The following is a 13,689-nucleotide window of genomic DNA, read 5'->3' as shown; positions in this document are numbered from 1 at the left end:
CGCCGGGGGAAGGGGCGGGGCGGGCGGGTCAGCTGATCGATCACGTGATCGGCGGGGCGGGGCAGCGGCCGCTTGGGTCCTCGGTGGCGGCCCCAGCCGGTACCGGCGCTGGCCGCGGGGGCGGGCGGAGCGGGGACGTTAGCGCGTTGCCTAAGCGGGGCGGCGGCCGGTGTCCACCTGCGCCTCCCGGGGACTCCCGGTACCGGGGGTGGGGGGGGCGGTGAACGGCCCCGCCGCCCGTGCGGCTCCCCCGAGATCGCCGGCCCCGTTACCGTCGCGGGGGTAGGGCCGGGCCCCGGTTGGGCAAGACAGCGGGCGCGGGCGCGGCCCGCCCAGAGCCGATGCCGCTCCTGGTCCTGCACCGTCGCCCCGGGCGTGGGCGGAACGGGAAGCCCGGGTGCCCTTAAAGGCGAAGCCAGCAGCGGGCCTGGTGCTGAGGGGGTGGCTTGGCAACCAGCGCGGCCGGGACCGGCTCGGGGTGCCAGCGGGACGGGAGGCTTTGACGGTGCCGCCGCTGCTGCTCACGGGCCCTGCACCCCGGGACCCGCCGGGGGACGTGGAGGGGCAATGGGGGCTGCTGGTGCCCTGGGCTGGCTGCTGCTGCTGCAGGCCGTGCACCGGGCCGCAGGTGAGCGTGGGGGCAGCGGGGTACGGGTGTCTGGGGGGCCGGGGGCAGCACAGGAGCTGGGGTGCCCCGGGAGGTGATGGGGTGTGGAGCACGGGGCAGTGGGAGCACCCAGGGTGGGCAGGAGAGCTCTGGCAGGGACGTGTCCCTGAGCTGGCAGCTGCCCCTGCCCTGACTGTGCCCCCCAGGTGCCCGGCCCTGCAGCCCCAAGTACTTTGGCCGTGATGCCATGGTGTGTGTCTGCAACGCCACGTACTGCGACACGCTGGACCCCGTGGTCCTGCCAGCCCCGGGCACCTACGTCAAGTATGAGAGCAGCAAGGCTGGCAAGCGGCTGGAGCGCAGCGAGGGGACCTTCCAGAGCAGCCTGCATGCCCCAGGTACCTGCTGCAGCTGGCAGAGATGGGCCGGACCCTGCCTGTGGCCCACCATCACACTGGCTTCCCTCCCTGCAGATCTTGTCCTGGCCGTGGACACGACGCAGCGGTACCAGAAGGTGAAGGGTTTTGGTGGCTCCATTACCGACGCGGCTGCCATGAACATCTTTTCTCTGCCAGAAACAGCCCAGGATCACCTACTACGCTCGTACTTCTCTGAGGAAGGTGAGCACATCGGGGGAGGCAGGAAGGATGGTAACAGGGACCCTGGAGGCCTCTGCCTGGACACTGGCAGGGCTTGGAGACCTCCTGTCCCACTGCCCACCTCTGCCTGTCCCATCCCCTGTGCCTGGCAGGGCTGGAGTACAACCTCATCCGGCTCCCTATGGCCAGCTGCGACTTTTCTCTCCATGCCTACACCTATGACGATGTTCCCTTTGACTATGAGCTCACCCACTTCAGCCTGCGAGACGAGGACACAAAGCTGAAGGCGAGCGGTGGGGGGGAGCGGGGTAGGATAGGGGGTACGGGGGGGTGCAGGGGCTCAGCCCCTCTGCCCCCTCCTGCAGATCCCCCTCCTGCACCGAGCCTTGGCCATGAGCAAGCGTCCGCTGTCACTGTACGCTAGCCCCTGGACCTCCCCAACCTGGATGAAGACCAGTGAGTCCTTTGTGGGGAAGGGCACGCTGAAGGGGCAGGCAGGGGACAAGTACCACAAGACCTGGGCCAACTACTTTGTACGGTAAGGAATGCCTAGGGCAAGGGGCGCAGGGAGACACCCAGGGGATCCTCGGCAATGGCTGAGACCCCATGGATCACCCCTCTCCCCTGTGCCCAGGTTCCTAGATGAATACGCCAAGCACAACCTCTCCTTCTGGGCAGTGACGGCGGAGAACGAGCCTTCGGCCGGGCTGATCAACAACTACCCCTTCCAGTGCCTGGGCTTCACGGCCGAGCAGCAGCGGGACTTCATTGCACGGGACCTGGGCCCTGCTCTGGCCAACAGCTCCCACCACCACATCCAGCTCATCATCCTGGATGACAACCGGCTCCACCTCCCGCACTGGGCCAAAGTGGTGAGTGCAGCGTGGGGTCCACCAGCGTGGCTAGTTGGGGCAAAGCCCCAGTCCCGCTGGCGCAGCACATCCCTGCGGAGGGCTTGGCCCCTGCGTCCCACAACACGAGGGCTGACTGGCTCTCTGCCCTCTGGGACCTGGTGGTGGCCAACTCTTTTTTTTTTGCCAGGTCCTGGAGGATGAAGAGGCAGCTCGCTATGTCCACGGCATCGGCATCCACTGGTACCTGGACTTCATTGGTCCCATACAGGACACGGTGGTGCCCACTCACGAGCTCTTCCCCGACTACTTCATCCTGGCCACAGAGGCATGCATCGGGGCCCATTTCTGGGAGAGGGATGTGATCCTGGGCTGCTGGGAGCGGGGGAACCAGTACAGCCACAGCATCCTGATGGTGAGGCCCCCGCATTGCCCTGTGGAGTGGGCCCTGGAGAGAGCTGCCGGCACGCTTCCTCTCCCATCAGCACCCCACTCCTTGGGCAGACATCTGGGCTGTCCTATTGCAGAACCTGAACCACTTTGTGGCTGGCTGGACTGACTGGAACCTGGCCCTGGACCTGGAGGGGGGCCCCAACTGGGTCAAGAACTATGTAGACAGCCCCATCATCGTGGACACCAGTGAAGGCATCTTCTACAAGCAGCCCATGTTCTACCACCTGGGGCACTTCAGGTGAGTTGGGGCCCCCGACACACTCTCAGCTGCCTGGGCTCCAGCTCCGTGGTTGCAGTAGCAGCTTGTCAGGAGGGGAGCAGGGCAGGTTTGTTGGGAGAGGCGCTTTTCTGGGGTCTGACTCCCTTCCTGGGGTTGCCTCTTGCTCATGCCCATGCAGTAAGTTCATCCCTGAGGGCTCCCAGCGCGTGGGGCTCATTGCCTCCAAAGAGTCCAAGAAGGTGGACCTGGAGTACACGGCTTTCCTGCGCCCCGATGGCGCCGTGGTGGTGGTGGTTCTGAACCGGTGAGTGATGCAGCCCAACCTGCGAGCATGGGACCCATCCTGCTGAGCCTTGTGCATTGCTGGTGCTCGGGAGCTGCTGCAGGTCTGACCCTGCTGCTCCTTGCCCTCCAGGTCCCTGCAGAACATCACCTTTGGGTTGGCTGATACGGTTGGCCTCATCGCAGCTGTGGCTCCAGCCAGCTCCATCCAGACCTACCTGTGGAAGCGGCAGTGACAGAGCTGGAACACCCATGGCTGGCCAAGGGCCAAACTGAGCCAGGCCAGGAGAGCAGCCCCACAATGCCCACGGGCTCGGGCCTGGGAGCATGGAGGAGGCGGCTCACCACTGTCTGCGCCACAACAGAGCCAAGCACTTGGGTGAGCTGGAGGAATGAGCTGGGCCAGTGAGCGCTGTGCGCATGCAGGAGGGCCGGGAGCACCGGTGCCCTTGAGATGGAGATCGCACAGGCTGCGACTGCTGTTTTCTGCTGCTCTGACATTAAATGCTGATTCTGCCTCTATGTCTGCAGCTGGAAGAGAAATGTTCAGGTCCCTCCCTTGCTCCTGGGTGCCACCTGGGCATAGAGCCCGTGGGGGTCCCAAGAGCAGTCCAGAGCACCTGGGGTGGCTGCTCTCCCCGCCCCCCAAACCCTGCTGCTCTCCCTCCCTGCAACTCACAGCAGGGCTTACCCTGCTGGGGAGGTGTTCCAGGCACCAGTCTGCTCCCAGTTCTAAGTGTGTGCTGCCTGGCAGAGGGGTGCACTGAGCCCAGGTGCTCTCCCACTGCCTTCGCAGGCAGGTTTAGGAACTGGCAGCACTTACCCTCATCGCAGATGCTCTGGGTCCTGGAGCAGGAGTGAGGGTGAAGCACCTGGGCGCCTGCCTTGGTGGATGCTGTGGGCAGGGACTGCAGCCAAGCTTCAGCTTTCTGTGCTTTTCCTGCCAAGCTGGAGCCACTCGCAGCCCGATGCTGGGCTGGGGCCCTGTGTGGATCACATCTCACCCGGTGCAGGGTGCTCCCCGAGGTCAGGGCTGGAGGCAGAACCAGCTCCAGGAGCATTGCAGCACAGTGGGTTCAGGGTAGGAACTGGCTGTGGATAGAGTCAGGGCATCTGCAAGCTTCTCCTGGGGCTTTGCAGGAAAAGTTGCTGGCCAGGCTGCAGTGACTCTGCCATGGGGTGTGCTGTCCCCCACAGGGAAGGGGCACAGCGGTCCCTGCTGCAACAAGGAGGCTGTGAGGGTGCACCAGGGACTCGGCACCTGCCACGGAGCCGGGGCAACTTGAGCAAGCAGGCATGGGCTGGGAGTGGGCGCCAAGTGTGGGCACACCCAGGAAGGAGCGAGGGAGCTTGGAGGGTGTGCTGAGCAGAGGATTAGGGCAGGGAGGTCACAATTGCAGGTAGGGTGAGGAAGGGAGGCCAGGGTTGCTGGGCCGATCCGGGTCAGCCAGGTCAAGGCATGCGGGATGTGGCCCAGGGATGCTGTCAGCGATGCTGCGTGGGCTGGGCACAGCCCAGCGCCAGCTCCGGCAGTGCCCAGGGCGGTGGGTAAAGTGTGTGACAGGGTCACCCTAAGAAGCTGGCACATCCTGTGCCACAGTTCCACCGGGATGCTGTCCTGGGGCAGGAGCCCTGGGACCCCACAACACTTGGGGCGGGGGGGTGTGGGGGCGAGTCCTGGGAAGAGCTGGCTGTGCACAGGGGCAGGAGCATCCCACTCCTGCCCGGAGGCTGTTTGTGTTTGTCCACAAGAGGGAAATATTTCTCCAGGATCACAGCAACAGCGAGCCCTGCTCCCAGAATCCTGCTTCCAGTATGCCTGTGCTCGGGTGCAGGACTGCTCCTCCACCTGCTGCTTCTTCCCCAGGTTGTTACTCACCAGCTTCCTTTAACGTTTTACTGGCCCTGATAATAAAAGCTGATGGTTGGATGCTGAATCATCCCGGGACATGTGCCCTTGTCCCTGTGCTCTGCTCAAGCTCTGAAGGACCAACTAGCTCTGGGTTAAATGAAGAGGGGGTGAATTCTTCAACATCATTTTGGGGCATACACCAGCTGGTGGCTACTGCAGCTGGGAGGACGGGACCCCCCAGCAGTTTGCCTAGAACCAGTGGCCACCAGCAAGGGCGGGGTCTCCGCACGCTCAGGGCTGAGGTCTAGCTGCCTGGCAGGACCCTGGAGCCTGAAGTGAAGCTGCACTGAGGCTCTGCGTGCCTGGCTCCTGCATTGGCACTGATGTTTTTGGAGTTGCATTCCCCATAAAGGCAGCTCAGTCCCAGCTCCATGTTCCCAGACTCCCATCCCCACTGGCCTGGCTAAGGGGCAAAATTCACCCCCCCAGGCTCCTTGGGCCACTGCAGGGCAGGTCTGCAAACACCATGAGAAACCCCTGTGTGCTGGAAGCATCAGCAAGAAGCGGCTTTGAGAGGAGTTGGTGGGGCTGCCCAGCATCTCCAGTGACACCAGCTCTGTGCCAAGGCGTTGCCCTTCCCCTGGGTCTCACTTTTCCTGCTCAGCAGGAAGTTCTTATCAGCCGGTGTTGATAGGGATGAGCTCCAGCAGCCTCCACAGTGTTTTTGCTCCTAGGAGCTGTGGCTGGGCAGGCAGCAGGCAGCACCGGATCCCAAAACAGAGAGGAAAAGGGTATACAGGGCACCCCAGGTGGCCAGCAGTGGGCCAGGAAGCAGGTGATCACTGTGGAGCAGCAGGAGCTGCCCTATTAACCCCTCCCCAAAGTTGGGGTTATTAGCCTGGGTGTAGCAGCCGGCTGGCAAGTTAGTCACAGCTGGGGGTGGAAGACCCATGGGGCAGAGGGATGGGGCCAGGAGCTTCCTTCCAGGGCTGCCGGTTAGCCCCTGAGTCTAACTGGGGGCTGCCCAGCCCAGCCCTGTCTGCCCCTTCCCACGTGGCAGCTGGTCCAGGCACCCCGTGGGGTGTGGGACTAACAAGCAGGCAGTGCTGGAGGGTAGGAGGAACTTTGGTGAATTGATTTGCCCCACAGCTGCATCTGATATGCCAGAAAAGGAGAAAATTAGTCATGAAGTGCTGCTCCACCCGGAGAGGGAGAGCTAACGGCGCATTTTAACCCTGTGGAGGGAAACTCTGAGCCCTGGTGTTTGATGCTCTCAAGTAGGTGGAGCAGTGGCTGGGAGCTGGCTGCTCTCTGTCCCCCCTGGGCCACCCCTGCGGAGAGATGCTGAGGCTATCCCCGCAGTGATGGGTGTGTCCATGAGTGTCTATGGGAGTGGGCATGTCCTGGGTGACGTGACCAGGACCAGGCAGTGTCTGTGTGCCTGGGTGAGCTGGCCCAGTTCAGCCCTGGCTCTTTGGACCGGGAAGGTTGCTCTCAGAGGAGCAGGGAGCACTCCCGGTGTGGTTTGTCACCAGGCTCAGAGGAGCAGAGCTCTGCTCCAGGCATAGCCGGTGTCGGGGCACTGGGCTCCCCTCTGTGGGCCTGGCCCAGCACCACAGCCCTGGCTGCCATTGCCAGGGGCCAGAGTGCAGCCCTGCCTTTGCAGTAGCTGGGGCGCTTGCCAGCTTGCTGCTACTGCTGCTGCCTTCCATAGTGCATGCTGAGGTGAGGCGAGCAATGGAAAGGCTTGGGCAGGGCATGGCAGCGGTCCCAGCTCCTGTGTGGCCACACCTGGTGGGTCGTTTTGCTGCGCCGGGCCGTGCAGCCATGTTTGCCATCCTTGCCTGGGGGGTCCTGGACCCTCCCCATGCTGGGTGCATGGCCACAGCAGGGGGGAATGGGGGAACTGGGGTGATGGGCAGGGGTAAATAGACTGAGGTGCTGTTAGAACTCATTAGCAGGACAGCCTGCCCGTGGGCTCTGCTGTGCTTCCAGGGATTCATCCAGACCCTGCCTGACAAAAGAGAAATCAGCTCTTCCTTCAGGGTGTTGCAGTGGGTTGTCAGGACTGCCCCATGCTGTGCCCCGCTGTGCTGGCGGGGCCTTTTGCATAGGCAGAGCTGCCAGCACGATGTCCCTGTCTCCCCTCTGGGGGCTGATGCCCTTGCATGGCAGCAGAAGGTGAGGGAGACCTGGTGTTCTCCAGATCCCAGAGCAAGGAGACATATGAGGGTCCGTGTCCAAGACCAGTGGTAGGTATGGGCCAGGAGGAGAGCAAGGAGGAGTTGTGGGGGTGGCAGAGGGTGTGCTGCAGAGGGAGGTCTTGCAGCGACTCCCCATAAAGGCGAGGTGGGGAGGCTGGAGGTGCCTGAGGAGGAGGAGGGCTGGCAGTAGTGCAGGTCTGGGAGCAGCTGGGACAGAGGCTGGTGAGCTGTGTGTTCCTGGGAGGGATGGACCCACCTCACCTTCCTGTAAGGCAAGGGTCTTTGTGGGTGGGAGGACAGAGCATGCAGCAGGAGCTCCCCAGCAGCAGAAGAAAGAGCAGGGGCAGAGGAGACTGCAGATCCCGTCAGCGAGCACAGCCTGTCCTTTCATCCCTGCCTGCACCTGCCTCGGCTGAGGGTGCCCCTGCTTGCAGGCTCCGCTCCCCGGGACCCACCGGAGCCATGGGGGTTGTTGGCGTTCTGGGCTGGCTGCTACCGCCGCTGCTGCTGCTGCAGGTGGTGCCCCAGGCTGCAGGTGAGTGCAGGGACATCACAGGGCTGGCAATAGGACAGCATGGCTTGGGTTCTGGGGTGACCTGGGACAGGGTCAGGAGCTCAGGGGCAGCGCAGGAGCTGGGGTGCCCCGGGAGGTGATGGGGTGTGGAGCACGGGGCAGTGGGAGCACGCAGGGTGGGCAGGAGAGCTCTGGCAGGGACGTGTCCCTGAGCTGGCAGCTGCCCCTGCCCTGCCCGTGCCCCCCAGGTGCCCGGCCCTGCAGCCCCAAGTACTTTGGCCGTGATGCCATGGTGTGTGTCTGCAACGCCACGTATTGCGACACGCTGGACCCTGTGGTCCTGCCAGCCCCAGGCACCTACGTCAAGTATGAGAGCAGCAAGGCTGGCAAGCGGCTGGAGCGCAGCGAGGGGACCTTCCAGAGCAGCCTGCACACCCCAGGTACCTGCTGCAGCTGGGCAGGTGACGGGTGCCACCACAGGACCCCCAGGCACTGTAAACTGAGCTGAGGTCTCCCTCGTAGAGCTGCTGCTGACGCTCAACATCTCCACACTGTACCAGCACGTGAAGGGCTTCGGCGGGTCCCTCTCTGATGCTGCTGCCCTGAACATCCTGGGGCTGTCGCAGCCCGCCCAGGACAACCTGCTGCGCTCATACTTCTCCGAGAGTGGTGAGCAGTGAGGGTACTGGCAGAGTGAGGTGGCTCCTGGGGTCCCTGGAGGCAGCTGTGCCTGTCCCCACTGCAAGGATGCCCATCACCTGGGTGCCTGCTCTGGTGCTGCTTGATGCCTTTCCTGTTCCGCAGGAATTGAGTACAACCTCATCCGGCTCCCCATGGCTTGCAGCGACTTCTCCGTGCGCCCCTACAGCTACGACGACATCCCCCACGACTACGAGCTGAAGCACTTCCGACTGGCCGAGGAGGACGTGAAGATGAAGGTGGGAGGCTGAAGCCACTGCCATTGGCACCTTGTCCCCCTCTCCTGCCAGGGTTCCTACGTGTGCTGGGACCCCGGTGACCAGGTGCTGCTGAGCCCCATGCACAGTGGCAGGGTGCGTGAGGACAGCCTGTGAGAGCTGGCACCTCCTCTGGGGCATGTCCTGGCACATCCTGGCTGGCACTGGCAGGGTGCAGAGCCAGGACACCATGCCATGGGGTGGTGCTCACAGGCTGCCATTCCCTACAGAGGTGCCTTGAGTGCTCCCCTTCCTCCCATGCTGGGCCACGTAGTTTTGGCAGGCTGCAGCTGGAGCTGAGCCGGACCCTCTGCCCCCTCCTGCAGATCCCTCTCCTGCATCGAGCCTCAGCCATGAGCAGGCGGCTGCTGTCACTGTATGCCAGCCCCTGGACCTCCCCAGCCTGGATGAAGAGTAACGGGGACATCCGTGGGAAGGGCACGCTGAAGGGGCAGGCAGGGGACAAGTACCACAAGACCTGGGCCAACTACTTCATCAAGTATCGTTCCCCAGGGCTGGGATGCTTGAGGACCACAGAGGCCTGGGGGGGATTGGGGAGTGGGTTAGGGTGGGCAGGCGTGGCTGATGCTGCCCCCCCCTTCCATATGCCAGGTTCCTGGATGAATACGCCAAACACAACCTGACCTTCTGGGCAATGACAGCACAGAACGAGCCACTTGCAGCACTCCTTGCGCCCCCCCAGTTCCCCACCATCGTCTTCACTGCCGCACAGCAGCGGGACTTCATCATCCGTGACCTGGGCCCCGCGCTGGCCCGCAGCCCCCACCGCACCCAGCTCATGATCCTGGACGACCAGCGCCTCCATCTCCTGCGCTGGGCCAAAGCGGTGAAGAGCAAAGCCTGCCACTTTGCCTGGCTCCTTCTTCTCCCTCCACTCCATGTCCCACCCAAGCCTTGGGTTTTAGCTGAAAATTAAGCCAGCAGCCGCTCTGAGCCTTAGACAGAGCAGTAGGCAAACTGGGTCTGCCAAAGAAGGAGCTGAAGGTGGCTAATTCAGTAGCAACCGCCTCCACGTGTGTCTGGCTGAAGCAGGGATGGAAGGTGGCATCTGCATCCTGGATTCCTGCAGCATGGCATGGAGAGGTGCTGCTGGCATGCTAGCACCTTCTCCAGGCAGAATTTTGGCTGATTTAGCTTACCCTTCACAATGCTGAAGAGCTGTTTGTGGGAATTACCTTAAACTAAAAGAAAAGAAAACATGCTCCTGCCCCTGCCTCAAGTGAGGCTGGAGCTGCAGGGGAGGGCACAGCACATCCCTCCCTCACCTTGAACCAGCAGTGCCTGGGGACTAGGCAGGGCAGTGATGCAAGATCGCACCGGGGCGGGGTGCAGGATGCAGAGGACTAGGCAGCAGCAGGAGCCATGCAGGGGTTGAGGAGCCCACCAAGGGGCACGTCTGTCCCCACACACCCATTGCTCTGTATCCAGTGGGGTGCTGGAGCCACGTCGGGTGGTTGCTCGTGGCTTGCTGCATGGGGTGCAGGTGCTGAAGGGAGGTGGCTGCAAGCGCAGGAGCCTGCGGTCCTGCAGGAGGGGACAAGAGTGGGGGCAGGTGGCCCTGAAAGACCCTGCTGGTGTGCGGGGTCTGTGCGTCCATCCCCATGGGGCTCAGAGCACTGGTGGCCCTGGTGCAAGGCATGTCCTCTTCTCCCCTCCAGGTCCTGGGCAATGCCACCGCTGCCCGCTATGTTGCTGGCGTGGGGGTTCACTGGTACCTGGATGGCCTCGTCCCAGCCAGCTGCAGCCTGGAGGCAACCCACAAGCTCTTTCCTGACCATTTTCTCCTCTACACGGAGGCCTGCAGTGGCTTCCTCACCACCCGGTTCTCTGTGTCCCTGGGCTGCTGGGAGCGAGGGAACCACTACAGCCACAGCATCCTGACGGTACGGCCCCCCAGCGCTGCGTGCCTGGGGCTGGGGGCCTGGCTGAGCCCTGCTCAGCCCCTTCCCCATCTGCTCAGGTACTGAACCACTTTGTGGCCGGCTGGACCGACTGGAACCTGGCCCTGGACCTAGAGGGGGGCCCCAACTGGGTCAAGAACTATGTGGACAGCCCCATCATTGTGGACAGCAGCAAGAATGTCTTCTACAAGCAGCCCATGTTCTACCACCTGGGGCACTTCAGGTGGGGCAGGGGGGCTCAGGTGCTGCCACCAGCCTGAGACTGGAGGCATGATCCCTCTCCTGCTCCTCTCCCTGCAGCAAGTTCATCCCCGAGGGCTCGCAGCGTGTGGGGCTACACATCAGCCACCGATATCGCTCCTGTCAGCTGGAGCACGTGGCCATCCTGCGCCCCGACAGGGCTCTTGTCCTGGTGGTCCTTAACAGGTCAGCATGTCAGCCCTGGCGAGGGGATGCTCAGCCCCGGCCGTGACAACCTGCTCAACCCCTCTTACCCCCCAGGTTTGGCTGGGATGTGCCGTTCGGGATCCGAGACCCTGCCGTTGGTTTCATCAAGACTGTGGCTCCAGCCAACTCCATCCAGACCTACCTGTGGCGCCAGCAGTGATGGCCAGGGCAGTGCTGGGGATGGTGCCGAGTGGCTGGGGGTCTCCGGGTGTCAGGTTTTCCCCCACCCTTCCCAGCATCCTTCAATGGTGGAAGAGGGTGGTGACCTGCTGCTGGGGGTGCGAGAGGGACCAGGGTCTCACCGGCACTGGGGTGTCACCATGGCTGCTGCTTCTGGTGCTTCCCAGCCTCCCCCTTCCCTCCCTGGCACCCCCCAGCCCCCGGAAAGCTCCTGCTGCTCTGCCTCCTGGACCACATTTTCACACGTGGCTCCCTTGAAACCTTCGCGTGTGTCTCATGCGCCAAGTAAAGCCATGACGTGCTCCCTCCGGTATGCGTCGTCCCGTCAGTGTTTCCTTTACGCTCTCAGAAATTACTCGGTTTTCCTCAGAGAGGCGGCAAAGGGCGAGGGGTGCCCCCGAAGGGCTTCGTCCCCGTGGCCCGCATGTGGCTGCCTTGTTTATCGCTGCAGCTGGAGCCTCAGCTGCTTGCCAGCTCTTGATTCGTTTCATATGTGCTGTTGGTTTTCCCCAGCCTACTTTTTTTTTTAATCAAAATATCCTGCTGCACTAGAGCAGACACTGTAGAAAAGGCTGAGTAAATTACATCAATGTCCCCATCCACTAAACCTCACAGACAAATTAGGTTGATGCCATCCCCTCCAGGCCTCACACTGCTGGCTGCATCCAGCCACCCTCCACTGGTGTGGCCTCCGGACAGACTCCCCTCTATTCTGTCCGTGGCTAACATTGAGCTGGCAGCCCGCAATTACCTGGCCATCCTATTTGCTCTCTTTAAATACCAGTTACAGTATTTGCTTGCTCCAGCCTTTAGGAACGTTACCAGCATCTTTGAAGTCCTGGAATGAGAAAGCCAGAGCAGTCCTTGGCTACCTCCCCTTGTGCGTGAGTTGTGAAGTTGCTGATGTTGGGGAAAAAGGGAAAAAAAAAAATAGGTTTAACAACTGTTTTCTTGAAGCGTGGCATGAAGGTAGCACTGGGCTCTGTCTCGACCCCATTCATGGAGCACATCTGCCCGTTCTGCACTTTTATTGATGTTCCTGGGTAGCGCCTGCCCAAACGGCAGCTGGGCTGCCTGCACTTCTCAAAGTACATCAAAGCTCTGCCATGCAGGGAAGGCACATACAGAGCCCCCGCACCCCCAGATGTTCAGCAGTGCTCAGGGACGTGTGTGCAGGGAAATGCTTTGGCACAGCCCCTCCAGGCGGGCTCTGTGCTCCCTGGCCATCTGGAAACGCATCTGTCGCAGGGCTGTACCTTCCCTCCATGCCGAAAAGCTGACGGGGAAACTGAGGGACGCAACATCCTCAGTGGTGGGTGTGAGGAGCCAGGGTGAGGCTGGAGGAATCACCTCCATCGTCCCTGCTGGCCACAGCCGATGCTGGGGGGGGTCCTTGCTCTGGCTGCAGCAGGAAGAGCAGTCCCCAGGTGAGGGGCTGCCTCCCTGGCCACCTGCATGAGTGACATCAGGGGAATGCTGGGGCCAGGGTGGGCAGATGCTGCCTCTCCTGTAGCTCTGCCCCACTCCTGTTTCTCCTGATGGGCAGGTGCCTGCAATTAGGAAGGATCCCAAATTAGAAGGTGCGGAGCCCAGGCTTGTTTTGCAGATGATAAACTGCTGCAGCCTGCTCCACCCAGCCTGGCTGCGGGCATGGGGCTCAGATGTGGGGGGGCACAGCCCCACGGCAGTGGTGAGCGGGTGCCCTGACAGGCAGCACCTGCAGCCTCCCACTGCACCCATCGCCTTCTGAGCTGGGCAGCGAGGAGTGGGGTGTAGTCGTCCTTGCCGTGGCTGGCTGCTCGTGGGATTGCCCCCAGCCTCGGCAGAACCCCTGCCCACGCCAGGAAAGTTGCTGGTGCAGCCATAAGCAGGGCACGGGTTGTGGCTGCAGCACTGGCTGCAGACAGCAAGCCCATGCCTGTGGCAAAGCCAAGCTGCTGCCAGGTGGGACTTGAGGCCCAGCAGCTGCCTGACCCCAGCAGGGACACCTGGGTGGGCATGGCCAGCCCTACTGTGCCTGAGGGTGTCCTGGGGAGAAAAGGCTGCTTTTTTGGGACCCTTTGCAAGGGGAGCATTGTGCTGGGGCTAGGCAGAGGTGGCTGCAGGCAGGGGGTCTTGTCTGGGGCAATAGAAGCACTTGGGGGGCTGGTGGGCATCCTGCCCCGCCCCCCCACCAGCTTCCCTCTGGACACTGGGACAGGTTTTAGGAGAGCTTTGCAAATGCTGTGGTAAGTGTTGAAAGCTCTCATTGGAGCAAGGTTGCAAAATCATCCACGGGTTTCTCTTCATATGCACAAAGTCCCATGAGCCGTCCTCTCCCAGACTCACCTTTCCTGCTCCACCAGATGCTGTCACCTCCTACCACGCACAGCCAGAAAGCAGGTCCTGCTTTCTGGTCCCACGCCCAGCAGAGACGCGGCAAGAGGGTTTTCTGGCAGCAGGTGAGCACTCTCGGTCCAGAGCAGCTTCATCAGCTGGTGGGGATGGGGATGGCCCCAGACAGCAGGACCATGATGAGGCCATGCCCATGGCACTGGGCATCAGTCCCAGGCAGGGAGCAGGAGGTGATGGCTGTGGGACAGCCCACCTGGCCCTGGGTCCC

General features: G+C 62.4%; 1 protein-coding gene across 2 annotated transcripts; it reads left to right on the top strand.

Moving 5' to 3' along the window:
- Positions 1 to 62: 62 nt before the first annotated feature.
- On the top strand, positions 63 to 11,067 carry LOC126041057 (lysosomal acid glucosylceramidase-like). 2 transcript variants are annotated; one of them, XM_049806274.1, is made up of 10 exons: positions 63 to 628; positions 814 to 1,005; positions 1,081 to 1,227; positions 1,359 to 1,492; positions 1,572 to 1,744; positions 1,841 to 2,078; positions 2,248 to 2,472; positions 2,585 to 2,748; positions 2,909 to 3,034; positions 3,146 to 3,560. In XM_049806274.1, exons 1-10 carry the CDS (start codon positions 568 to 570, stop codon positions 3,246 to 3,248), a joined length of 1,563 nt encoding a protein of 520 aa, XP_049662231.1. In that variant the 5' UTR covers positions 63 to 567; the 3' UTR covers positions 3,249 to 3,560. The 2 variants fall into 2 exon arrangements, with proteins under 2 accessions (XP_049662231.1, XP_049662230.1); XM_049806273.1 differs by lacking the exons at positions 63 to 628; positions 814 to 1,005; positions 1,081 to 1,227; ... (5 more) ...; positions 2,909 to 3,034; positions 3,146 to 3,560 and adding exons at positions 7,315 to 7,603; positions 7,831 to 8,022; positions 8,105 to 8,251; ... (5 more) ...; positions 10,761 to 10,886; positions 10,962 to 11,067.
- Positions 11,068 to 13,689: the final 2,622 nt, after the last annotated feature.

Source organism: Accipiter gentilis, chromosome 7 (genome assembly GCF_929443795.1).
Source record: "Accipiter gentilis chromosome 7, bAccGen1.1, whole genome shotgun sequence".
Classification (NCBI taxonomy): domain Eukaryota; kingdom Metazoa; phylum Chordata; class Aves; order Accipitriformes; family Accipitridae; genus Astur; species Astur gentilis.
Note: the sequence above shows the minus strand (reverse complement) of the source record. Positions and strands in the feature narration are given on the sequence as shown.

Coding starts and splice junctions, on each gene's coding strand:
- LOC126041057 (XM_049806273.1), top strand. CDS start 7,315: ATGGACCCACCTCACCTTCCTGTAAGGCAAGGGTCTTTGTGGGTGGGA. Junction 7,604..7,830: donor GGTGGTGCCCCAGGCTGCAG/GTGAGTGCAGGG, acceptor CGTGCCCCCCAG/GTGCCCGGCCCTGCAGCCCC. Junction 10,887..10,961: donor GTCCTGGTGGTCCTTAACAG/GTCAGCATGTCA, acceptor CTTACCCCCCAG/GTTTGGCTGGGATGTGCCGT.